The sequence below is a fragment of the Pelophylax lessonae genome (assembly GCF_965119305.1).
Source record: "Pelophylax lessonae genome assembly, chromosome: 1".
Lineage (NCBI taxonomy): Eukaryota > Metazoa > Chordata > Amphibia > Anura > Ranidae > Pelophylax > Pelophylax lessonae.
Window position 1 is genome coordinate 748,041,009 of NC_138768.1, and position 27,787 is coordinate 748,068,795.

The window sequence follows — 27,787 nt, forward strand, 5'->3', positions numbered from 1 at the left end:
AGCCCCAAAGCATGATGCTGCCACCACCATGCTTCACTGTGGGTATGGTGTTCTTTTGGTGAAGTGCAGTGTTGTTTTTGCACCAAACATATCTTTTGGAATTATGGCCAAAAAGTTCAACCTTCGTTTTATCAGACCATAACACATTTTCCCACATGCCTTTGGGAGGCTACAGATGTGTTATTGCAAAATTTAGCCAGGCTTGGATGTTTTACTTTGTAAGAAAATGCTTTCATCTTGCCATTCTACCCCATAGCCCAGACATATGAAGAATATGAGAAACTGTTGTCACATGTAACACACAGCCAGTACTTGCCAGATATTCCTGCAGCTCCTTTAATGTTGCTGTATGGCCTCTTGGAAGCCTCCCTGACCAGTGTTCTTCCCGTCTTTTCATCAATTTTGCAGAGACATCCAGTTCTTGGTAATGTCACTGTTGTGACATATTTTGTCCACTTGATGATGACTGTCCTCACTGTGTTCCATGGTATATTTAATGCCTTGGAAATTCTTTTGTACCCTTCTCCTGACTGATACCTTTTAACAATGAGATCCTCTGTTGCTTTGGAAGCTCTCTGCGGACCATGTCTTTTGCTTTAGGATGCGACTAAGAAAATGTCAGGAAAGACTACTAGAACAGCTGAACTTTATTTGGAGTTAATCAGAGGCAGTTTAAATGATGGTAGGTGTGTACTGACTCCTATTTAATATGAGTTTGAATGTGATTGCCTCATTCTGAACACAGCTACATCCCCAGTTATAAGAGGGTGTGTAGACTTTTTATATCCATTGTATACTTTATATCTGAAAATCGATCAATACTGATGTACTGACAGCCTCATTAATTTCTCATCTCATTTCTTGAGGCCCGAAAATGCCAGGACAGTACAAATAACCCCCAAATTACCCATTTTTGAAAAGAAAACAGTCCAAGGTATTTAGCAAGAAGCATGGCAAGTTTTTTTAAAGTGTAATTTTTTTTCGACAATTTTTTTGAAAATTGATAAATGTTAATGTTGCACCGTCCAAACAAATATAATAAAACACATTCAAATGAATATCTTAAATATACAAGATATGCATAACTTATCCATACAAAAAAATGTGGTCAGTGATACCAGACACATATACAGTGAACAATTATTATCAATAAACGTCTAGAGAGACTGGGTAGTAGCTATTTTAGATGACAGAGAGCATTGATTCCTGCCACTCTGGGAAGTGGACGAAGCTTGCAGGCTGCACTGACAATCCTGGGGCTGCAGGGGGCACAGTGAAAGCTTACTGAGGAGGCACCCACAGGGAAGGAGTAGTGGACAGCACCAGCCAGGAATTCCAAGAAAAGGAGGTTTTTCGAGTCACCTGACCACCGCAGAAGTTTCCAGAAGATTTAAATAAAGCTTAACAGGGTATACAAGTACTGGCAAACCTCTGGAATGAATTTCCATGTGCCAACTTTGGATAGTTGGAAGAAGGTGAAAGGATCAAGCTATCATTCTTAATTGAGCTTGTCCAGTGTGAAGGGAGATCACAAGAGGAGATTATCTAACTGGAGGCATACCAAGCAAAGATCAAACAAGGTGGAGCAAGACCTGTAACAGGTCTGAGTTTTTAAGGTGAGCAGGCACTGCACCCACAGGTGTCGGTTGATGGCTTTCTAGCATGCAGCTATCTTCCTATGGATGGACATCACGTTTTATTACTGTTATCCTTTTAACATCTTTTCACATCGAAGGGAAGTTTTTTGGACGTTTAATGATAATAATTGTTCACTGTATATGTGTCTGGTTACCCTGAGCACAAGTCTTGGTACAGATAAGTAGTACATATCTTATATATTTATCATATTCATTTGAATTTGTTTTATTTTATTTGTTTGGAGAGCGCGCAATTGATTTTTCTCAAATGTTCAGTGGTAGGTGTTCACCATTAAAAATGGTCCATCGGTTCATTACATTGCAGTATTTCGTATTTTATATAGCAGCACATAAGTAATTTCACAATAAACTTGTGTGGCGGTGATCAGGGACACTGGTGATGGTATGTGAAAAAAAAAAACATACATGTTTTAGTTTGTTTTTTTCATTTTTTTTTTATCTTTTCATTTTTTTTTCTTTTCTTACAATTTTTTTATCACATACAGTGACCAGAGCAATACAGTGTTACCATGGCAACACTGTACTAGCCTTGAAAGGGGATCAGGATTTATTTATTTATTATTATTATTTATTTATTTATTTATTTTTTACACGCTATGGTTGCTTAAATGATAACTGTGAATTTTACAGTTACAAGCAAACATTTATTCTGAATGAAAATTATTCATTCTGTGTTTACTATTGTGATTAGCTGCACCTGGCCACAGCTAATCACATGGTACAGATGGGCTGTGATGGGCCCTGTCTGTAACATGTGATCACTGTCACTAATCAGAGAGCTCATCCCCATAGTACACAAGGAAAGGCATGAATCACAGCCTTTCATTGTGTCCAATTGTCATGTGATCTGCCACAGTGATCACATGGTACTAGCAGACACAGTGTGTGACTGATTGTGTCGGAGCATCCTCCCTCCTCCCAGAATAATAGGGCTCCTGCCCGGCTGTTGTTTTACAATAGGCCGAGCAGGAGGGGGTTAATACACATCTTTGGCAGTCTTGAGATTGTTATTTGCTGCTCGCAGAATGTTAGCTATTAAATATGTCATGCCTTCCACCCCATTGAGGAATGGTTATGTGAACTTGATAGGTGTATATCATTTCAGAAAATACATACTAACTCCTAGTTGCTCATGCAAAATTGAAAAGACCTGGTCTTGCTGACTGGAAGCAGTGGGTGGTAGGACCTCTACATTCTCTTACAGTTGTAAATTCCCATTGTGGCTGTTGAGAGGCTTTATAGACCCATAGTTAATCAAGAGGAAGGCAAAAAAAAAATATAAAGCATGATCCAATTTACTCCAGCAGGGGAAAAAATTATCCTGATCCTCCCCCAAGAGCCAATCGGATATTCCCTGGATCAACTTCAAATATACATATTAGTATCCAGTTATATTATGTGCATCTAGGAAAGCATCTAACCCTTTCTTAACACAATCTACTGAGCTGGCCAGAACCAGCTCTTGGGGGGAGTCTATTCAACATTTTCACAGCTCTTACTATGAAGAAGCCTTTCTGCATTTGGAGAAAAAAATCTATTTTCCTTCAGACATAAAGAGTGCCCCCTTGTCCCCTGTAATTACCCTAAAGTGAATAACTTAACACCAAGTTCACTATATGGAACCCTTATGTATTTATACATGTTGATTAAATCCCCCCTTAATCTCCTCTTCTTAAGAGAGAATAAATGTATTCCTTTAATCTTTCCTAATAGCTGAGCTCCTCCACGCCTCTTATTAGTTTGGTTGCTCTTCTCTGCGCTTTCTAAAGTTCCCCGATATCCTTTTTATTAACTGATGCCCAAAACTAAACTGCATATTCCAGATGAGGTCTTACCAATAATTTGTACAGGGGTAAAATAATATCTCTCTCTCTCTGCAGTCCATGCCTCTCTTAATGCAAGAAAGGATCTTGCTCGCTTTGCTGTGCATCTTTGTGTGAATTTGAATAAAGTCACATAGTTACATAGTAACATAGTTAGTCAAGTTGAAAAAAGACACAAGTCCATCCGGCTGAACAAATAAAAAACTAAAAACAGTAGAGAAAACACAACCATACAATCCCATATACACAATCCTATACCCACAGTTGATCCAGAGGAAGGCAAAAAAACCCAGCAAAGCATGATCCAATTTGCTACAGCAGGGGAAAAAAATCCTTCCTGATCCCCCAAGAGGCAACATGGCATATACTGCAGAGGAATGGCATGCATGGATGTCATCCACCAGGAAAGCTCTCCCCTAAAGCCCATGCACAATTTGCCAGGGCCCATGTTGAAAAAGAAGAAGACTACTGGGACTCTGTACTCTGCAAGTTCACTGCAGTTAACTAAAGAAGTAGAAAGCCAAACTGGGGTGATTATGTTCCGTGACACTGCAGAGGAATGGCATGCATAGGTGTCATTCACGAAGAAAGCCTCTCCTAAAGCCCATGCAAAAAAAAAAGCCTGCCTAGAATTTGCCAGAGCTCATGCTGAAAAAGAAAAAGACTACTGGATCAACTTTGCCTATAAATATTAGTACCCATGTATATTATGTACACCTAGGAAAGAATCCAGGCCTTTTTTAAAGCAATCTAGGGAGCTAGCCAGAACCACCTCTGGAGGGAGTCTATTCCTCATTTTCACAGCTCTTACGGCGAAGAAACCTTTCCGTATTTGGAGACAAAATCTATTTTCCTCTAGAGGTAAAGAGTGCCCCCTTGTCCTCTGTGATGACCTTAAAGTGAATAACTCAACTGTGGGTGCTTCTTCTCTTTTTGTAATCCTTTCTGACTTACGTGAATATTAATGCATAAAAGCTGTGCAAATTACTCTAAAGACTTTGGTCCGATTTGTATTCAAACCTTTTTTTTTTTGCCTTCTGCGTCACAATATATTAAATACCATATAAGGAAACTGTTAAGCCTCCTCCTTCAAATGACTAATCAAATTGAACAGTATTCGCAAAATGAAATCAAAATTTAAAACTTCAGTTACTTGATGAGTGGGTCCTTAAAAATGTTGTTATTATTAGTTTTTTACATTAAATAGTGTGTATTATAGTTTTACAGTTTTTTTTAAAATATACGTGTAGAATTTTATTTTAAAATCTATTTTGCAACTGTTCAAAAGCATATTTCATCTTGTGTCAAAAAGACATTTGTGCAACATATTTCTCAATACAAGGTTTAAAAAAAAGACCATATAGATAGAAAAGTCCTTTGAAGTATCTGATAAGCAAGTGCGTTTATATGTTACACCTAAGACTGTAAAGATCAAAAAAATGCATTTTCAAAGTGGAAGCTTATATAGCTGAGTTCACTCTCGAGTGAGGAGACACTTTGTAGAATTCTGTCATTTAAATTGCAATAACTGTTGCCCCCAAAATGCTTTGCTTGGAACAGCATCACATGAAAGAAGTGGCTGTGATGGTTTAAAGAAGCTTTGAAGGATAAGTTGTAGAAAGGAACACTGTGTCATGGTGTGTAAAGCAGATTTTCTGTTTTCCACTTGAGCTCTCTATACTGCTTCATGCTTTTTTACTGCAAATCTCAGAATATTGACATTGCAACTTCAACAGATCATCTCTTCTGAAATATTTAAGGGCTGTCTGCAGTCTAGCAATGCATGCGGCAGCACAGGATGTATTATCAGCTCGATCCCATATCTTAAACTCAACAGACCATAGGAGCAAACAGGAACCTGAGAATATGTAACATAAACATTACATATATTTTTTATTATTAAAGCTAAGCTCAAGGCAGAAAAAAAAAAACAATGAATGAATATATACAGATATTTAGTATTCAATATTTTTTTATTGAGTTTGAACAAAACTGTACAAAAATAAAACATAAAATAGAAAATATAGTAAATATAGAAAATATAGAAAAAAAGGGGGGGGGGGAGGGGTGGCATACAGAAAAGTACCACGTATCAGAACAGTGCATATCAAAGCATGACTCATAACAGTATTGGCACCTAGGAAGTCAATTACAAAAAGGTAAACAGCAAATATAACAAGTCCCAAGACTGAGTCCCCTTAAAAGGAGGCACATCAAGAGTCCAGAGGACTCAACAAGCCCATTAACAGACCGGCCAAATGGGCACAAACTGTGTCCACGAAAGGGCGAAGATATACAGATATTTAAAAATACTAAGCACTTCAGCACTAAAGCGTTTTTTTTTTTTTTAAATTTTTGCACACATGTAAAAATCTGCAATTTGTGCTACAAAATTACATAAATCCCCTAGAACATTATATATTTGCTGAAAGCTGAGGTAGAATATAGAATAAAAAGATAGTTGTTACAACTGTTTATTAAACACACCTTTTCAGATAGAAAGACAATATAATACCCAATTTTGGTTTATAAAATAAAAAAGTTGAGGTTCCATTGGGTCAATACATACCAAACATGCGAAGTCTTAAAAATTGCATTCCCCCTTGATATCATGAAAAACCATGGGTTTAAATATCTCCATAGATGAAACTTTAAAAGCCTTTTACAACTCATCGGTTTAGAGTTAACTGTGAGCTCTGGTGCAAGAATTATTGCACTCACTCCAATGTTTGCTGTGATATCTCATGTGTGGTGCAATTCCAGTTTACATACACGTGTGCACCATGTGCACCATGTGCTCATGTTTGCATTTGTGGGTGTCTGCAGGGCTGCAGGGGTTATATTTAATTTTAGTATCATTTTATTTTGTTACTTTATCTATTAATTTACAGTTATTGCTATCACAAAGGGTTAAGAAACCCCCATGTGATAGCATTGGGCAGGTGACAGACAAGCTTTATGAAGACATTGGGTATCTAAGAGACCCAATGTCTCCCCTACACTCCAAAACATGCAACCAAGCAGAGGTCTGATTGGTTACGTTTCCCTGGCAGAATGAGCTAGGAAAGGACTGCTCTGAAACTGCAAATGACAAAATCATTGTTGCTTCTTCTTTCCTTACAGACAGAAGAGATGAAAGAATGGATTTTCTTTAGTCTCCACCTGGGGACCATTTTGAAGCCTTATGTTGTGGTCACAGACTCCCAGTAAGAGCAAGGGAGCCTGGGAGCTACGTGGGGTGGCAGCGGGGACCACGCCACTCACACTGTGAAAGTGATTGGTGTCTATACAGCCACTAGATCACTTTAACTTTAAAGCTGATAAAAACAAAAACAAGCTGATGGGTGCTACTGCTTGTATTTAACCCTTCACTCACTACATAGTACTTAGTACGTAAATGTTTTTTTTTAAGTTAATTTAATTTAAATACCTGAATTAAACTTTATTTTGGCATCTGTTGATCTTCTGTACAGCAGCACTCAGATTAATACCTACATGCCATTCTATCAGGGAGGCATGTGATTGGCCCCACATTTTTTCTGCAGCAGAACAACGACCCAAAACATACAGCCAATGTCCAAGAGCCCTGAGAGATGGAATAATCTGAGGCAGTCTACATCCACAGAAAATCTGTGGTTAGTTTTCCAAGATGTTTGGAAAAACCTAGCTGCTGAATTTCTTCAAAAACCATGTGCAAGTGTACCTAGAACAATTGATGCTGTTTTGAAGGCAAAGGGGGCTCACCCCTAAATATTGATCTGATTTGGATTTCGCTTCTGTTCATTTACTTTCATTTTTGTTAATTGATAAAATAAACCATTTAAATTTCTATTTCTGATTGCATTCCTAATTTACAGCTGTTACAGCTAAATCTGGTCTGATCAGAGTGAAATAAAGCGGCAACCACTGCTTTTAGTTTTAAGGTCAATATATTTGCCAATCTTTTTGCATCTGCATTTATTAAAGATTGGGATGATATAATTTGGAATAAAAAGGGTTTTTGTAAGGTATGGTGATTAGCACAGTCAATGCTTGTCTTATGGAGCCAAGAAGTCTTTATTTAAAAACAAAAATATATAAACCCTAGGGCAAAGTACCTCCTTAAATGTTTGATACCACTTAAGGGGGTATCTGTACAAGCCTGGTGTTTTGTGCTTCAGGTAGGACACTATGGCCATTTTTATTTTGTCTACCATATTTGTAGAGTCTTAAAATTCCTGTTGTTTGGAGTTTAGCACTGGAACATATGTTTGAGATAGATATTTTTCATTGTCTTCTTATGTCTTCTTATACATAATGAAAGTGGGGTGATATAACTCTTCATAACATTGTAAACATTCAAAGAATTAAATTACTCCAATAGATCTACTTTATGTACTCCTGCCCGGTCTGTTTAGTTAAAAGGATCATTCTGGATGTTGCACATAAGTGATAACTGACATCTATCATATTAGGAGTCTTACTTGTCTGCAGCTCAGATTCCATTTTCATATTTATGATAAAGTGAACAGGTCAGCTTACACAAGATCCGGCAGTAATATCAGTAGTAATATGTGAGACCTACTGCAGAAATAATTGCACCCTTAGAAAAAGTAGTCTTGATAATTACAGCTTAAATCTCAGCAGATATAAAACATACATATTAAAGAGGAACTGTATCCATAACATCTTAATAACAATGAATGTACAAAAGAACATACATTTCACATCACTAATTCTGCTGCCAAAATTAGTGTGTGCTGTAAATTGCCTCCACCATTGCTCTGTTTCTTCCTGCTGGAGGTCACCATTTTGTTGAAGCACAGAGCAGTCACTTCCTTACTGGAAACTCTCCCCCTTTCCTTGGCCTCAAAAACTATATGACACTTTCTTCAATTAAAGTACATGTCCAGCATTAATTGCATGTTTTTGCTCAGATAGAAAGGAAAGCTGACATAAGCTTTTTAGTGCTGAAAGTGGCACTAAAGACTCATCCTTTGCATGAAGGTAAAAAAACCATCTCTGTGCAGCAGCCCCCTCATCCCCTCTAATACTTGCCTGAGACCTATCATGATCCAGCAATGTACACAAGAGACTTGGCTGTCATGGGGCTCTCCCTTATCATCGGCTGAGACAGCAGCGAGAGCCATTGGCTCCCACTGCTGTCAATCACAGCTAATGAGGAAAGAGAGGGGACTGGGGCAATGGGGGCCTAAATGGACATGCAGCTGCTTGGGAGCGAGCCTGCTTGGGTGCCCCCATTGAAAACTACTTGCTCTGGTGGCACTCTGCAGGAGGGAGGGGCCAGAAGTGCCGGCCGGATCGGGGCTCTCTGTGCAAAACCACTGCCCAGAGAAGGTGAGTATAACATGATTATTTTTTAAAAATTGCCTTTAAAAAAACTTTAGGTTCATAGGCTGACAAAGAGGGAGAAAGAATCAGAGATAGAAGACATTATCCTTGCATTTTTTATTCCTTTGTGTCTCCCTGGCAGAAGAGTTTGTCCAGTCAGCTCTCCTGCTTTTCTTTTCTCCCTCCCTAATCTGTGTTCCCTGAGCATAGTCTGTGACATTATAGTTGCTTTCTTCCCACTTTAGCAACAGTAAATCTTAAAGCGGTAATAAATCCTAAATGGAAAAAAAAAATTCTGGGCCCCCTGCAAGGTAATGTATTAATGTTTGAAGGAAGAAAAATGCTGGCTATAACCCTGAGAACACCAACCCTACAGTCAAGCACAGAGGTAGAAACACGATGCTTAGGGGTTGTTTCTCTTCTGAGGGTACAGACCGACTCTACAGCATCATGGGGCCAATGGACGGGGGCCATGTATTGTAAAATCTTGGATGAGAACCTTCTTCCCTCAGTTAGAACACAGAAGATGGGTCATGGATGGGTCTTCCAGCCTAACAATGACCTAAAACATACTGCCAAGGCAACAATGGAGTAGCTCAAGAAGAAGCACATTAAGGTCATGGAGTGACCTAGTCAATCTCCAGACCTTAATCGTATAGAAAAATTATGGAGGGAGCTGAAACTTCCAGTTTCCAAGAGACAGCCAAGAAACGTTAAGAATTTAGAGAAGATCTGTGAAGAAGATCGGACCAAAATCCCTCCCGAAATGTGCGCAACCTGGTCACCATTTACACAAAATGTCTTGCCGCTGTGCTTGCCAACAACGGTTTCTCCACCAAGTACTAAGTCATGTTTTGCTCAAACACTTGTTTTGCTCACTGAACTGCAACTTAATTTATAGCATTTGTTTTATGTGTTTTTTTTTTTTTGATTTTTGGTTGACATTCTGTCTCTATCATTTAAAATTTTAATGTAATTTAAAATAATAGACCCTTTTTTTTATTTGTAAGTGGGAAAACTTACAAAATCTGCAGGGGATTAAATAATTATTAAATAGTTATTTTCCCCACTGTGTGTTGGGAAGGGAGTGGTGTGACGTAACTGCAAAAATGCATTATGAACTTTAGGAAAAATGCATGGGTGTTTTTAAGTGTGATGGTGTGAAGCTTAGAACTGATGGCGTTGATAGGTTAGAATGAAATTTTAAGGTCAGATTAAGATTCAAGAGTATTTATATATAGGTTAGAGATCGGAGAAAATTTAGGATACTGATCATTTTTCATTTTTTTTTAGATTAATTATTTCCCATGGTATTCATTATTGGATCATACATTAACATATAACAAGCTTTAACAGAGTTTTCCAAATACTAATATAAAGATGAATATGTTGTTTGCTGCAGAGGTGACTTGAAGATACATAGCAGGTCCTGCTATCCACAAAAGGCACAACTGGCATTAGTAATCTAGAAGGGAGCTAAAACACTTTCCACTCGTTGGTTGAATAAAGGCTGATGAGCCTTTTTTTATTTCTTGCTATTTTATGAAGATTTGTCAAGGATAGATATTAGGCTCATGGTGAGGTAAGCCAAAAGGAACTTAAAATCCTGTGAGTAAAAGCATTGTTAAGTACAAGACTGCCTGTATTCATCACTTCCTTGAAAACTTCAGAGTCATGGTTTCTATTTTGTAACCATTTGTAGTGGGACCTTAATGGAAATGTGTATGGTCCCTCTTTGCAGTCAGATGGTCTGTTATGGCTATAATTACACATTAATTTCCATACCTTGTACTGACAGATAACCCTAAACAACTGTAGGTGAGTTGGAATAATTTGATCTGTGTATTATTTCGGTATCTCTTCTATAGTTCAGAGGTTCTGGGTGCACAGTTGTCTACAGGCATCATTGTCCTTTGACTTTTTTGTTAGTTTTAAGCTTTTTGGTGTTTATGGAAAGCATTGAGTGGTACCAAGGTTTGTAATCTGTGAGCTATTCTTGGAGGTAGATACACCGTTTCCCCTTGAAACCATGATTTGGGGAACCATTTCCAATTTAGGCTGTTTTTTTTTTTTTTTTTACATTTTTATTGAAAATTTGAAATTTACAAGCCTCAAACAGAAACAGAAAAGGGTAGATTTACAAAGTTTCTATCTAACACCCACTACCAATGTTTCCTTTTACTACTTTGGTAATATGTATTTGTACCTAATGTTATGCAGTTTTAATCACATTAACTTATATGCGAATAGGTAACTATTACCAAATTATTCATTTATAGGGGAATGAGTAATTTGCATTTAACAGATGATATAACCAATTAATCTGTATAGAAGATCTACTATGAAGTATAGAAAAAGAAAATAAAAGAACAAAGAAATAAAACAGAAAAAAAAATAAAGAAAAGGTTTTTATATTAGTAATAATATAAAGTAATATCAACAGTTGTTCATTGATAGTATTGTGGTTCACTGTGTTCAAAATCCTTAGAATTTTCACAGACACTTGATGGAGAAAAATTGTTGGTACTAGGAATCACTTGCTTGAATTCTTAGTCTTCCTAGAGAATTATTAATATTTGCTTTAATGTGCTATTCACTATAAGGAAACAGTATAATCAGTTGGGATATTTCCGAGTGTTCTATAAATCTTTGCCATCAGTTAAAGAAACATTTTGTAGAATTAGGAGCTTGTGGTATTGTGTCCAGTTTTTAGATATACAGGCGGTCCCCGGTTACAAACATCTGACTTACAAATGACTCCTACTTACAAACGGGAGGAGACAACAGGAAGTGAGAGGATATTTACCCCTAGGAAGGGAAATTCGCTCCTGTAAGAGCTATCATGGAAAGAAGGGGCCTCCACTGCAGTTTTATCACCAATCCTTGTTTCCACAACAAGCCAAAAGTGTTTACAATCCAATTGTCAAAGGGACAGAAAGTGAGGTGGAATCTTCTGAACAGGGACATAGACAGCAAAACAAATGTTACTGGGGTGTTAACCCTTTCCCTATGTTATTTAAAACATTTTTTTGGCTGTAGCTACACTTAAAAAACGTACCTGTTCTGACTTACGTACAAATTCAACTTAAGAACAAACCTACAGACCTTGTCTTGTTTGTAACCCAGGGACTGCCTGTACAGTAAGGTTTTCAGTTTCTTTTTTCACCATAGTGTTACCCGATCAATATGAGATTTAATGTATCTCAGACAATATTTGGGTTAAAAATGAGAGTCCTTTGATTATGAATGAAAAGCTTCAAAACAGAAATTATTTATTGTTATATAGTTTGAAAGCCTATATTAATTTCACAACAATCTAACTAGGGTACACACAACAAAATGTAAAATATTCAAAGTTTAACAGAAAACATATATATATCGCATAGGATTCAAATGATTATGATATACATCATAAGACAGACAACACACATGTATACATTTATGTGCCGGGAGGTGCCCTGATATTTACCAGTGGTTAAGATGATATGGGGTCCCCTTCTCAGATCAATGGCTCCTACTTCCTCTCTGTTGGCCTTGCTATGATATACCCCTCTATCTCATAGACTTGCACATGGCTATTCTGATTGGGTCAGCTATCCCGCCTTACTCCTCCCTCTGGGTGTATCTACTCCAGGATTGGACACTTTCCTCCTCCCATAATTAAGCCTCTTTCTAACCACTCCTTCTCTGTTGGGGGGGGGGGATTTATTCATAACTGTGGAGTAGCTCTGAAATTGCTACTTAAAATATGCAAGATTTATACTTGAGGCCTGTGGCCCACCCCTCAACAGATGGCTTATCCTCATTGCATATCTTAATGAGAGTCCTTTGAGATGGAGGTATACAAATCAGGGCGGGCATGTCAGTCTTTTCATCCTAGCTCATTGGCCCCAGAATGTCTAGCTCTAGATGTAATCGCAGGGTGACACCATGAGGCACATCAACTGGCTCCCTCCCGGCTACCCGACAGCTCAAATTCAAACAGACTAGATAAAAAAATCTAGACAAGTTTGGTTGCCTTTCATTTAAATAATGCAGACCTTTTTGTTTACAGCCAAGTATAGTAAAAAGCAGGTTTCCTAAAGAACCTTTAAAAGTGATTGCATTTACAGTACAGTTGTCTATTTTCCAGATAAATCATTGTATGGTGTGTTTCAAAAATCTGCACAGCATATTGTGGAAATCAATGTGTATTTCGATCACAGTACAATTATTTTTCAGGACAATTTTATACATGAACATACTAGCTAAACATTCTTTTCTTCCAAGCTAAAACAAAGAAGTATTCTGCTTAATTTGTCTACAATAAGCTGAATGTGTAGATACCACTACATTCATGACATGACTAATGCTAATAGTTTGGTGAAGCTGCAAAAAAATATGCAAGTTATATTAATGCTAAAAAAAAAAAGATATATTAATGCTGTGTTTTTTTAAAATGTTTTTATGTTCTTAATATCTGCTGAAGGATCACATAAAAAGGAAATAAAATAAGCAGATTTAAATGTTAATGATGTTATTAGAATAGAACAGGTTTATCTCAAGTATCCTGGGTTCTTCTGCTGCGTTGTAGGATAGATTTCCTTTTTGTAATAATTTTCGGCAAGAAAAAAACATTGCTTTTTTTTTTTTTCCTTCTGCTTCTTAGGTTGACCGTCCAAGCTGAATGCCCTATGCATCTGGAAGATTTTCCTATGGATGCTCATGCCTGTCCATTAAAATTTGGCAGCTGTAAGTATTTGCCTGTCTTTGTTTGAAGGTCATTTGTTAATTAGAATGTACTGACTTGTTTTGTGTCATTATTACATTTATTGTTGCAGACACAATTATGGCTCGCTACTGCATGAAGTGGAATAGAGCTCTACACCAACATAAAATCCTCAGTTTAGTTATATCTATAATAACAAAAAACTGCTTCATTTTTTTTTATTTTACAACACCAATTCCAAAAAAGTTGGGGTACTGTGTAAAATCTACATAAAAACAGAATGCAGTGATTTGAAAATCTCATAAACCCACATTTCTTTCATAATAGAAAATAGAAAACACAAAAACTGCTTCATTTTTTTTTATTTTACAACACCAGTTCCAAAAAAGTTGGGGCACTGTGTAAAATCTACATAAAAACAGAATGCAGTGATTTGAAAATCTCATAAACCCACACTTACAATAGAAAATAGAAAACACATCAACATTTTAGGGAAAAAGGGTAATTTTCAAATTGATGGCAACAACACTTCTCCAAGTTAGGACAGGGCCACAAAAAGCTGGCTAAGTAAGTGGTACAAACAAGGAAGAGCTGGAAGAACATTTTGCAATGAATTAGGTAATTTGCAACAGGTCAGTAACATGATTGGGTAAATTAGTCAGAGTGTCTCAGAAGTAAAGATGGGCAGAAGTTCACCTGTAAAAAGCTGCTTCTCAAAAATGTGTATTTACAAAGAATTTAAATAAATCATTATCTACAGTACATGATATCATCAAAAGATTCAGAGATTCTGGAAAAATCTCTGTGTGGAAGGAACAATGACGAAACGCAATATTAGATGCCCTTTGAGCCCTTAGACGCTACTGCATTAAAACAGGCACACTTCTTTGCTGGACATCACTGCATGGACTCAGGAATACTTCCAAAAATCACTGAGAACACAGTTCAACTTGCCATCCAAAAATGCATGGTAAATCTCTATCATGCAAAGAAGAAGCCATATCTGAAGATGACCTAGAAACACCATCTTCTCTGAGTCAAGATGTATTTAAAATGGTCTGTTGCAAAGTTGAAAACTGTTCTGTGGTCAGACAAATCTAAATTTGACATTCTTTTTGGCCTTCCAGCTTTTTATCAGTGCTCAGTTCACAAGCCTGCATCTCTGATGGTATAGGGGTGCATTAGTGCACATGCAATAGACAGCCTGCACATTTGGAAAGGCACCATCGATGCTGAAATATCCACATTTTAGAGCAGCATATGTTCCCATCCAGATGATGGATTTTTCATTGAAGGCCTTGCATATTTCAGCAGGAAAATGCTAAACGACATACTGCATCTATGACAACAGCAAGGCTTCATAGCCTGCCTGCAGTAGCCTGCCTGTAAGAGGCTTCATAGCCTGCCTGTAAGAGTTATCATGGGAAGAAGGGGCCTCCACTGCAGTTTTATCACCAATCCTTGTTTACACAACAAGCCAAAATGTTCACAATCCAATTGTCAAAGGGACAGAAAGTGGGGTGGAATCTTCTGAACAGGGACATAGACAGCAAAATAAATGAAACATTTTTTGGCTGTAGCTACACTTAAAAAACGTACCTGTTCTGACTTATGTACTAATTCAACTTAAGAACAAACCTTCAGACCTTGTCTTGTTTGCAACCCTGGCACTGCCTGTACAGTAAGGATTTCAGTTTCTTTTTTTCACCATAGGTAAATTAGTCATTTTAATCACTGCCATTTTGCAGCATGTGTTCTGTTTTGGAAGAAATGTATGCTGTTCCTTCCAGTGTTATTTTTGGGTAGCTAACATTTAGAAATCTAGACAAGTTTGGTTGCCTTTCATTTAAATAATGCAGACTGTTTTTGGTTACAGCCAAGTATAGTAAAAAACAGGTTTCCTAAAGAACCTTTAAACGTGATTGCATTTACAGTACAGTTGTCTATTTTCCAGTTAAATCATTGTAGGGCGTGTTTCAAAAATCTGCACAGCATATTGTGGAAATCAATGTGAAAATATTTGGCGCATCTTGAAAAATACAACAAAGAAGTACCAGAACTGTTGAGCAGTTAAAATCATATATCAAGCAAAAATGGCACAACATTTCCCAAAACTCCAGCAACTGGTCTCCTTAGTTTCCAAATGGTTACAGAGAATTATTAATAGGAGATGCTACATTATGGTAAACATGGCCCTGTTCCAACTTTTTTGAAACGTGTTGCTGCCATAAATTTCAAAAATACTTTTGTTTTTGCTTAAAATGGTACATTTTCTCAGTTTAAACATTTCATATAATTTCTATTTTCTATTGTGAATAAAATAAGGGTAGATTTTTAAAATTGGGGTTGTGTATGTAAACTCACTATTGTCTGCATATGAGCTCTTACACATCAATTCAGTTTCACTATGGCACTTCCTAAGCTGGATACTTAAAGCAATATTAAACCCAGAAGCATATGAATTCTTATTTGTGATGACTTTATTAGTTTCCATTTTAGGATTTCTTTCTTCTATTTTCATCTGGTGATCCAGCCAGTAAGTCTGTTGTTTTTCAACAGAAAAGCTCTCTTGCTATTACAGAGATAAGATTGACCATTCAACACTGGCAGGGGTGCTTGAAATGATCAGCTTTGATTTATTTATGTAAAACCACCCGCCCCCCCCCAAAAAAAAAGAAAAGGTTCCTCTAACTGATTATAAAGTATCAATAATAAAGTATTAGCTGGAGTTCAGCCTCTATTTGTTACTGTATTTAAATCTGCTAGTTCTTCTAACACTTCCCTCCTCCAGACTGCCAATGCTGCTGTCCATATCTGCCCCCTGTGCTAATTCCAAAGTGGTGTCTGTATAATGTAGGAGGTGTGTTGCTGGCCAGATCCCCTGGTGAAAAAAGGGGACTGAAAAACAACAGTGTTTGGGGCTCTGACAGGGTTATGTTTCAAGAACTGAGTACATACGTTTCAACGTGATCCTAAAGGGAAGCTTTTTTTTACCTGCATGCATTCTAAACTAGAAGGTAATAAGCTTCGGTGTGCAGCTTACCCCAGCCCCCACCAATACTTACCTGAGCCTAATCTCAATCTAACGATGTGTACCATAGCAGCTGCTCTCCTGGTCCTCTCCCTCCTCATTGGCTCCTGTTGTTGTCAGTCAGCGGGGGGCAGAACCAAATACATTCTATTACATAGTTACATAGTTAGTGAGGTTGAAAAAATACATCAGTCCATTCAGTTCAACCTTCGATGTGTGTGTGTGTTTGCGGGTAACTATACATTGTATACCCCTAAATGTTGTGGTCTTTAAGGTGCCCATCTAAAAGTTTTTTAAACTATCGATGCTCCCTGCTGATACCACTGTTTGTGGAAGAGAATTCCACATCCTTACCGCTCTGACGGTAAAGAACCCCTTACGCAGTTTAATGTTAAACCATTTTTCTTCTAGTTTTAGGGTGTGTCCCCATGTCTTATTGAATTCCTTTACTCTGAAAAGTTTGTTCCCTATGCTAAGGTCACCAGTACTGTAATTGTATATTGATATCATATCCTCTCTCAAGCATCTCTTCTCCAGAGAGAATAAGTTCAATGCTTGCAGTTTTTCCTCACAGCTAATTATCCCCCCCCCCTAATCATCTTTGTTGCCCTTCTCTGGACTCTCTCCAGTTCCAGCACATCCTTTCTGAGGACCGGTGCTCAGAACTGGACAGCATATTCAAGATGTGGCCGGACCAGAGTCTTGTAGAGTGGGAGAATAATTGCTTTATCTCTGGAGTGAATCCCCTTTTTTATACATGCCAGTATTCTGTTGGCTTTGCTTGCAGTGGCTTGGCATTGCATGTCATTGCCAATCCTGTTGTCCACTAGGACCCCCAGGTCCTTTTCCATCACAGATTCACCCAGAGGATCACCGCCTAGCGAGTAACTTACATGCGTATTTCTGACACCCAAGTGCATTACCTTATATTTTTCAACATTAACCGGTTCCCGACCAGCTGGCACAGATATACTGCGGCAGGCTGGTTCCTACAGGCAAATCGCTGTACATGTATGGCGCTTGTTCACGAGGAAGCCGGCGTGTGTGTCAGGTGGCTCCGATTGCCGCCTGAGACTGGCGATCTCTCCCCACTGAGGGAGAAGGACAGTCGGCTATTGTAAACACAGCCGACCGTCCTTCTTCCTGCAAAGATCACAGAGACCATGTGATCCTACTATATAGGATGGCATGTCTCTGTGATCATTTCACAAGCCCAACCCCCCCACAGTTAAAATCACTCCCCTAGGCTTACATTTACCCTATTGATCACCAACAGTATTAACCCTTCCTGCTAGTGTCATTATTACAGTAGCAGTGCATATTTTTAGCACTGATTACTGTAGTAATATCGCTGGTACCCCCAAAAGTGTCAAAAATGTCATTAAGGGGTCCGATCTGTCCACCGCAATGTCGCAGTCCCGCAAAAAAAAAAACGCAGATCGCTGCCATTATTAGTAAAAAAATAAATAAAAATGACATACAGTAAATCTTTCCCGTAGTTAGTAGACGCAATAACTTTTGCGCAAACCAATCAAATATTTACCAAAAATATGTAGCAGAAAACAAATTGGCCTAAAAATGTTAAAACATTTTAATTTTTAATTTTTTTTTTGAGAATGTCATATAAAAGAATGTGAAAAATATTGTTTTTTTTTTTTTCAAAATTGTCGCTGTTTTTATGTTTATAGCACAAAAAATGAAAATCGCAGAGGTGATCAAATACCACCAAAAGAAAGCTCTATTTGTGGGGAAAAAAAGAACATACATTTTGTTTGGGTACAGTGTCGCACGACCGTGCAATTGTCTGTTAAAATAACGCAGTGCCGAATCACAAAATAGGGCCTGGTCAAGAAGGGAGCAAATCCTTCTGGGGCTAAAGTGGTTAAACTTCATCTGCCATGTAGTTGCCCACCCCATTATTTTGTTCAGATCTGCTTGTAAGGTTACCACATCCTGCATAGAAGATATTGGCCTGCTTAGCTTAGTATCGTCCGCAAATTCTATGTATCATGGGACACACATAGCGGGGTTCAGGAGAAAGCATGCACAAGTGCCCCCTTTGCAAGTGGCTTGCTGTGGTGGTACTGAGCAAGGGGAAGGACTCAGCAAGGGGACATTAGAATAGGAGGATCAGGGCTGTTCTGTGCAAAACCATTGCACAGAGACGGCAAGTATAAAATATTTGTTGTTAAAAAGAAAAACAAAAAAAGACAGGCAGAGCACAAAGGACAAATCACCAGTATTAGCTGTAGGTTTGCTGCAGGTAATATTTTCCCCATTACTGACTTACCTTGCTTTGTCCATTTTGTGTCTCTGTGTAAAGCAGGGAAGTCCAACCTTTAGACCTACCTGGGCCAAATGGGAAGAAGAGAAATTGCCTTGGGCCACACATAAAATAAACTAACAATAAGGATAGCTGACGAGCAGAAAAAATCAGACAGATCACAAGTTAACAAGCATAGAAACATAGAAACATAGAATGTGTCGGCAGATAAGAACCATTTGGCCCATCTAGTCTGCCCAATATATCTGAATCCTATGAATAGTCCCTGGCCCTATCTTATATGAAGGATAGCCTTATGCCTATCCCATGCATGCTTAAACTCCTTCACTGTATTTGCAGCTACCACTTCTGCAGGAAGGTTATTCCATGCATCCACTACTCTCTCAGTAAAGTAATACTTCCTCATATTATTTTTAAACCTTTGCCCCTCTAATTTAAAACTGTGTCCTCTTGTGGTAGTTTTTCTTCTTTTAAATATGCTCTCCTCCTTTACCGAGTTGATTCCCTTTATGTTTTTAAAAGTTTCTATCATATCCCCTCTGTCTCTTCTTTCTTCCATGCTATACATGTTAAGGTCCTTTATCCTTTCCTGGTAAGTTTTTTCCTGCAATCCATGAACTAGTTTAGTAGCTCTTCTCTGAACTCTCTCTAGAGTATCTATATCCTTCTGGAGATATGGCCTCCAGTACTGCGCACAATACTCCAAGTGAGGTCTCACCAGTGTTCTGTACAGCGGCATAAGCACTTCTCTCTTTCTACTGCTTATACCTCTCCCTATACATCCAAGCATTCTGCTGGCATTTCGTGCTGCTCTATTACATTGTCTTCCCACCTTTAAGTCTTCTGAAATAATTACCTCTAAATCCCTTTCCTCAGATACTGAGGTCAGGACTGTGTCAAATATTCTATATTCTGCCCTTGGGTTTTTTCGCCCCAGGTGCATTATCTTGCACTTATCCACATTAAATTTCAGTTGCCAGAGTTCTGACCATTCTTCTAGTTTTCCTAAATCCTTTTCCATTTGGCGTTTCCCTCCAGGAACATCAACCCTGTTACATATCTTTGTGTCATCAGCAAAAAGACAAACCTTACCATCGAGGCCTTTTGCAATATCACTTATGAAGATATTAAACAAAATTGGTCCCAGTACAGATCCCTGAGGTACCCCACTGGTAACATGACCTTGTTCTGAATGTTCTCCATTGACTACAACCCTCTATTGTCTGTCACTCAGCCACTGCCTAATCCACTCAACAATATGGGAGTCCATGCTCAATGACTGCAGTTTATTGATAAGTCTTCTATGTGGGACAGTGTCAAAAGCCTTACTAAAATCTAGATATGCAATGTCTACTGCACCTCCACCGTCTATTATATTAGTCACCCAGTCAAAAAAATCTATAAGATTTGTTTGACATGATCTCCCTGAAGTAAACCCATGTTGTTTTTCATCTTGCAATCCATGGGATTTAAGATGTTCCACAATCCTATCCTTTAATAGGGTTTCCATTAATTTGCCTACTATTGATGTCAGACTCACTGGTCTATAGTTGCTCGATTCCTCCCTACTACCTTTCTTGTGAATGGGCATGACATTTGCCAATTTCCAATCTTCCGGGACGACTCCTGTTACTAATGATTGGTTAAATAGATCTGTTAATGGTTTTGCCAGCTCACCACTAAGCTCTTTTAATAATCTTGGGTGTATCCCATCAGGACCCTGTGACTTATTTGTCTTCACTTTAGACAGCAATCTTAGAACGTCTTCCTCTGTAAAGACACATGCATCAAATGATTCATTAGTCATCCTTTCAAGTGGAGGTCCTTCTCCTTCTTTTTCTTCTGTAAAAACTGAACAGAAGTATTCATTAAGGCAGTCGGCTAGCCCTTTATTCTCTTCTACATACCTTGCGTCCTTTGTTTTTAATTTAGTTATTCCTTGTTTTAATTTCCTTTTTTCATTTATATATCTGAAGAATGTCTTATCCCCCTTTTTCATAGACTGAGCTAGTTTTTCTTCTGCCTGCGCTTTAGAAGTTCTTATAACTTGCTTGGCCTCTTTCTGCCTAATCTTGTAGATTTCCTTATCTTCATTGCTCTGGGTTTTTTTATAATTACAAAATGCTAGCTTTTTATTTTTAATGATTTGGGCCACTTCTGCTGAGTACCACAGTGGTCTCTTCCTTTTTTTGCTTTTACTGACAAGTCTAATTCAATTTTCTGTTGCCTTCAATAATGCACCTTTTAAGTAGTCCCATTTCTCCTGGACTCCATGTAATCCGTTCCAGTCTGATAAGGACTCATTTATGACTAATTTCATTTTTGAAAAGTCTGTTTTTCTAAAATCTAAAACTTTTGTTTTTGTGTGGTGTGACTCTTTCACAGTTCTTATATTAAACCACACTAGATAATGTACTTGTCTGAGTAATAAAACTTCATTTTTAAAAATATTTTTATTATTAAAGTGAAAGAGGGTAACATAAAACAAGTGCAATATTTGACACAGTTTTTGATAAACTAAAGCATCGACGTCTGGTTTGATGGATGTGGTAGCAATTCTCAAGGAATCGTTGAGGTGCTCATCAGATATTTTGGTTATAATGTTGCCCTTTGTGTGCTTCATCCTTGAAAATAGGAGATAAAACTTAAGTCCAGTAAATAGATTTCTTTGGCCGCATGTGTTCACTATCTGTATAAGCATTTTTGTAAAAAAAAATTCCACAGGTTGGACACCCCTCGTGTAAAGGTAGTCATCTTGGTAGAGGAGTGAAGCTTTGCTTCCTTATGTCAGAGCTTTCTTTAAGGTGATTGGTGATCTGATGATTAGAAATCAGCATAAGAAGAAGCACAGATTTACAAAATGAAAGGTATCAGAAGCAAGGGGATCCTTGCACTGCAGGTCCTCAGGTATAACTTTCTCTCCAGCAAGGAGACCAGTGAGCAGCACGCCAAATCTCACTTCAAATCTTTTGAGACTAGTGGTCTGAGGCAGCAAAGCTTTAGATATCACACTATACAGCTATTAGCAGTAAAAAACATGGGTCCACACAATTTGAATCAGCCTGATACTGAAATGAACAAGACCAACTTCAGCTGATATCCTCCCTTGGGGATTGGCATGGGAGTAAACCAGCTGAAGCCAGTCTAGTACTATTCAAAATAAAGATGTGAAAAACCCTCATATGTCAGTCAGACAGAAAGTAAACACATAAGCAGCGCTGGTGTAAATATATTGAATATCAATATATATTTGTGAGTGTATAGTCCATGCACCATAAAAATGCAAAGTCCACCAAAAAAGTTCAAGAGGGATGGCCAATCGCCACGGAGTGAAGGAATATTTACGGAAACTTCCACCGCACCTCGTGACCCCCTAGGTAATAAGCACTCACCAAAAATCTGATAAAAGTATGCCTTAATATATAATCTCTGGCTCTGGATCATTCCACTGCATAGCCATACGAAGGCAAATGTTTCCGAAGCACAGCTAAGTTGCAAACCCAAAGACAAGCCGCAGCTCCTCCAGCAGCATCACATGTGTGTATAGAGAGAGGAAAACACTCATAGTGTAGTAGTCCAAAATAAATGTTTATTGACTAAAACCACCCCTCCCCCATCTCATTACACTCACGTGGTATATATAATAATAAAGCAAACAAGTTAATCCAAGGAGCAGAAAGGATAAGACACTGTGTGGCCAAGATCTCACCGGCACCCACTCCGTCCAAGTTCGGAATCACTCGGCCAAATCCGTTACTTCCCGTCCGTGTTCGGGGATAATTGGATACTTCCGTACCTGCCGACAGTGTCTGGTGTGTTCAGTCTAGTACTATTCAGTATCAAGCTGATTCATGGTGTGTTGCTCCATGTTTTTTTTTATACTACAAGTGTTTAGCATTGGCCAGACGAACCCTTAGAACACCTGAACCTTCAGTGGCTGGAGTCTCTGGGAGGCTATGCATGGGCACTTGCAGCGGCACAGTTTTCCTATATGTTATATAGATTTTAGACTACAGAATATAAGTGGCAAAACACAATCACACGTGTCCTTCTATTTTTTCAGGAGGAATTGAGGGCAAAAGGTGCATATATAATGCACTGCCGGGGCAAAGCATATGGGAAAGTATAGCTTTCTTCTAGTGAGCGCATACTGTATTTTCAATTATTAGTAGTGTCACAGTGCACCTATGTTTAAATGTGAAACATTTTAATTCTTGCTCTTCCATTTATATTATTGAATTCTGTATGGCGATTTATAGATTAACCACTAGAGGTTGCATTGCATTTTGCCCTGCCTTAGATATCCTGCTTAAATGTTGTTAAAGTAAGATATCATTCACACAGGGTGTGCATTCTTTTCAGTTCCACTAAATGAGACCTAAATATATGTATGAAAACAATGAAAATGTTATACACAACTGCTAACAGTGTTCAATCACACATGTAGATGGTGCTGGCTTGTAAACCTATAGAAAGAAAAATTGATATACTGCGCCAACCTCAATAAGATCATATAACAAAAAGCAGCTAAAGCAAAATCCTGAATAACAGATCCAAAAAGCATTAAAAGTAGGTGTAGCGCTAAGCAAGTAACATATACAGTCCTTATACAATCCACAGGGAAAGATGAGAGCCAAAAAACAGTGTCCAGTAAATCATGACGAAAATGCTTAGTTCAGGGACCGCCACCAGCATTCACACCCAAGTGTCAGAGCCTCTTACCAGATGAGACTGACCCTCATTACAAAGGCCAATCAAAAGCAGGAACATATACCACCAGGAGTACTCGCAAGACAATCCCCTCATGGTCCACAATCTATTGCCAGATATATGGGTATCAGACCTCAGATCATACTCATTTACCCTTGCTGAGTGTTTATGTTGGAGAGGGTTTGTGCAGTGCAAGGATCATTTTTTTTTTTCCTGCCTGGAGTGAGGATTTAACTTTAGTATAGACAAACATTGGCAATAGCCGGTCACTGGTGATCCCGTACATAGTACATTTGCACTGCACAAAACCCTCTTAAACATAAACACTCAGCAAGGGTAAATGAGTATGATCTGAGGTCTGATACCCATATATTCAGCAATCGATTGAGGACCGTGAGGGGATTGTCTTGCGAGTACTCCTGGCGGTAGATGTTCCTGCGTTTGATTGGCCTTTGTAATGAGGGTCAGTCTCATCTCTTTAAAACCTATAGAAAGGTTCAAGCTGATCCATTCAGAAATGCTTGTCATTTTATTGGGATAAAGTGTGTGTAAGTGTGTAAGTGTGTGTGTGGTCTGCGAGGAAGAGTGTTAATCTGGTTATGCCTACATCTCTTAGTCCATTCCCTGCATAGGAGACCTTAATTGCACTCAACTAAAATTTTAGCATATAGACCCAACTTTAAGGACAGGGGGTAGAGTTAGTGTCACAATAATTTGCTTTAAATCATTTGAATTCATTGGTTCTGCTTTTCTGAAGCTTTATAGCTACACATGCTGTGGATACGTTTATGAAAAAATGTACAGAATGTTCTGTAAGAATATTTAATAATAAATATCTCGCGCTCGTACTTATGTCAGAATATTTATACTGCTCTGAATATAGCAGTGTATTTATTTATGGTTAATAAGCAAAGATCTGTGAAAAAGGAGAGTCTTCACCTATTGCCATAAATCACTGTCGTGAATTCTTTTTAATTGATTAATTTCTTTTTAAAAGCATATACCAATCTTAGTGAGTACAGTCTACAGCGTGGAATATATATAAAAATATTTATTCTCAAGACATGCAAACACGATATATGATCAAACAAGAAGTGACACATAAAAATAACTCTACATAAAATACTAACTTCAAACAATCAATGCAATGTGATGTTTAGCTCAATAATGAAAGTGAAACTGAAACAAAATTAAAGTGAAACCAAAGTAAAAGCAAGATTACCATTTCTTCCCAGGTATAGTATAAGCCATAAATTAATGTTCTATATAAACAGACTACAATGGTCTGCGAATCACATAGCCCAAAGTCATTCCACTGCAGAAGGAATGAGAATAAGCCATGCAAAACGGAAGACTTAAAATTGCAAATAATGCACTGAATCTGATATTAATAAAAATGTATAAAAACAAAAATCAGCTTTTTAGAGAAAAATATACCATGGCTTATACGGCTGGTATTGTAATCTCATTACCCTTAAATATGCAATATAAAACATATAAGGAAAGAATAAACAATTGTTGAATAAAATCAAATAATACAGCAAGGCATAATTACCACACTTAAGATGGTGTTACCAGAGTCCTAAGATGGATGCCAGTGAGGGAGGAGTTTCCTCCAAGTTTCAGATGAATGATGTGGATCAGGGAGTATGTCTGCATGAGTCTATTGAAAAATGTAATAGCGTGTGTGGTGTAAGTGTGAGGTGTGTTGTCAGTAGTGTAAAGTGTGATGTCTCTCATATCTGGGTTGGTCTTTTATATGGTAAGAACAAAGAGCTATAAAAATTACCATAAGTAAAACCCAGAGGGATGAAACATTATCCCAATTGGTCGGGATATTCTATACCTAAACTAGTGAGGTCAGAGACACACCCCTTTTTATAATTAACCCCATACTTGGTCTAATAAAATTAAGGATGATTCCTCTATATGTAAGATTAATCATAAAACACAACATAAAACTTTATCCAGACTCCCAGTACATACATAAATGTCCACCTGTATCTCCATAATTCACCTGGGCAAGTAATGCCATTCCAATAATTATATTATTTAAGACAATATAATATTTTTATATTGGAATATTTCAAATTATCTCAAGACTGCACCTGGTATTTCGTCTCCAGAGGGCAGTATTGTACCGTTCATTAGATTTTGTATTTAATATAATTAAAACAATTTGTTATCTGATGACCTATTGACCTGTCGGCTAGTGAAAAGCAATTACTTATTTGACCATGTCTTACACTGTCAATTAAGATGTCTGGCCTGTAGGATTTACAACACCTTGAGCACTTAGACTAGACTTCTCTGAAATGAGGTAACTAGTGACGAGATACATATGTCCTTACACTTATTAGAAAAAGAATTCTAAGTAAGATTATTACTGAGAATATAAACCCAAAATGTGATATAACATTCCTAAATATATATGTATATGCCTTACATAATATAATGACATAATTATGGCTAATATCTTCTCACATATGATAATGTATCTATAAAAACTTATATGGTTCATCTTTAAATGTCTGCTAGAATATACTGGGGTATTGTCCATTGTTCTATACTTATAGACAGACTGAGATATCCCCCCTTAACATAGCGTCAGACTGACTACGTTTTATCTGATCGAGATGTCAAAAGAAATCCTATTTATGACAAAAGAAAATAGAAATGTCTGCTGAAAGTATAGGACCCTATTGTTGAAATTCTATGCTCTCTTGTAAGCTTGTACGAGACATTTTGTTTAACAAGTATATATATGAACTTTGTTTCACCTTAAAAACAAGATGGACGCCATCCTGTTCAGAATCTCTTATATGCATAATATGAAATATACATGGCTTTTAAAATCATTTTTCTTTTTACCTATTATTATTTTAATCAACCCCCAATAACCCCGACATATCCCCCCCATTTCTTCCCAGTAGACAAGTGAGCAACTTAGGCCTATCTGGAAAGAAAGCTTTTTAAGGAGTAGCAAAAGAAAAAAAAATGTCTTGTTCTCTTTTTTTTTTAAGAGAATAGTTCATATTGGGAATTGTTCATAACTCTTAAGTACAGCGGTAAAAAAAAAATTTGAGAAAAAAAATCAGTTCAAAATGTCAGTTCGTAGCGACTTTGCTTAGCGTTAGCTATGTCACAAACTGTTCCTTATTAGTCTCTTTGAATTCTGATCTCCTGGTAAAGAAACGCAAATGTTCCTGAAAATCTGCCACATCAGCTTGTAAAGTCTTGATGGAGACAGAAATTAACTGCTGCAATGGCATTGGCAACTACCATTCAAAGCGCAGTAAAACAATGTTGGCAATCAGGAATCAGAGAAATCTGTTTGGACATTCAACCTTGGATGTTGGTTGGATAATGAATGGTTTCAGCATGGCCTAGAGTGTCATACACCTAGACTGAGGTTTTGCTCACATGTGCAATGCACCATTCTCACATCTCCTTCAACTGAAAACAGGAGGTAGTGCGATTTCTCTCAATGGATTTCCTCGGATCAAATGCACGAAGATCTGTTGAAACAAATCTTCCTCTCCGTCAACAAGAATCTGGGGCGTCTCGCAGCATGATTCCTGTAGAGGGATCCGATTCAATGAGGGATTCCATCCCGAGCTGGGCTTTAAGGAGAGATGACCCATCCGATCGCTGTGTCTTTGGCAAACATCATCGTCTGTACCAATCAACGACCTGGCATGGAAGGTTAATCTCTTCCTATTGGATGAAACATACAGTATGAATATACATTCTTATCAATTGACATTTCAATGCGATGTTGGTACCCTAAGCTTCCTCAGAGTTCTCCTTTGACTCACTGTGTGATCAGTCCTTTTATGACACCAGGGAAGGTGAGACTATATATGCGACCTTTCCTAGGACGACTGACTTCTGGGGCTTATTAACATGGGGATGTATTTATCGCCATGGATACCACGCATCGAACAATAATATAATGATACAATATGTTGTTTAAAATTTACCTACTACTTAGGAGAAAAAAATATAATATCTCCCCCTTTGGGGCATCAATGCAATTTATTGGAGGCAATAAAACTACCTGGCATTGAGGATTCCTTCTTGGTTACCGTATACAACCTTTAACCTCTTGACTGCATTACGTCATTAGGGTTTGATCCTCCTTGGTATCACCGTCATTGGCGATTTTTCAAAATGTGCCCGCTTTAAGCGACCTGTTTGAGTCAGAGGGATGAAGTGACCACTGAAAAATAGGAGGGTAGT

The 27,787-nt window shown here is 37.8% G+C and overlaps 1 protein-coding gene across 1 annotated transcript in view; it reads left to right on the plus strand.

Annotated features, from left to right (window-relative positions):
* GABRA2 (gamma-aminobutyric acid type A receptor subunit alpha2) overlaps positions 1 to 27,787 on the plus strand; it is a 275,998-nt gene that overhangs the window by 142,891 nt on the left and 105,320 nt on the right. Inside the window, exon 6 of the mRNA XM_082243452.1 lies at positions 13,461 to 13,543. Coding sequence (XP_082099578.1) covers positions 13,461 to 13,543 — 83 coding nt within the window. The remainder of the gene's footprint in view (positions 1 to 13,460; positions 13,544 to 27,787) is intronic.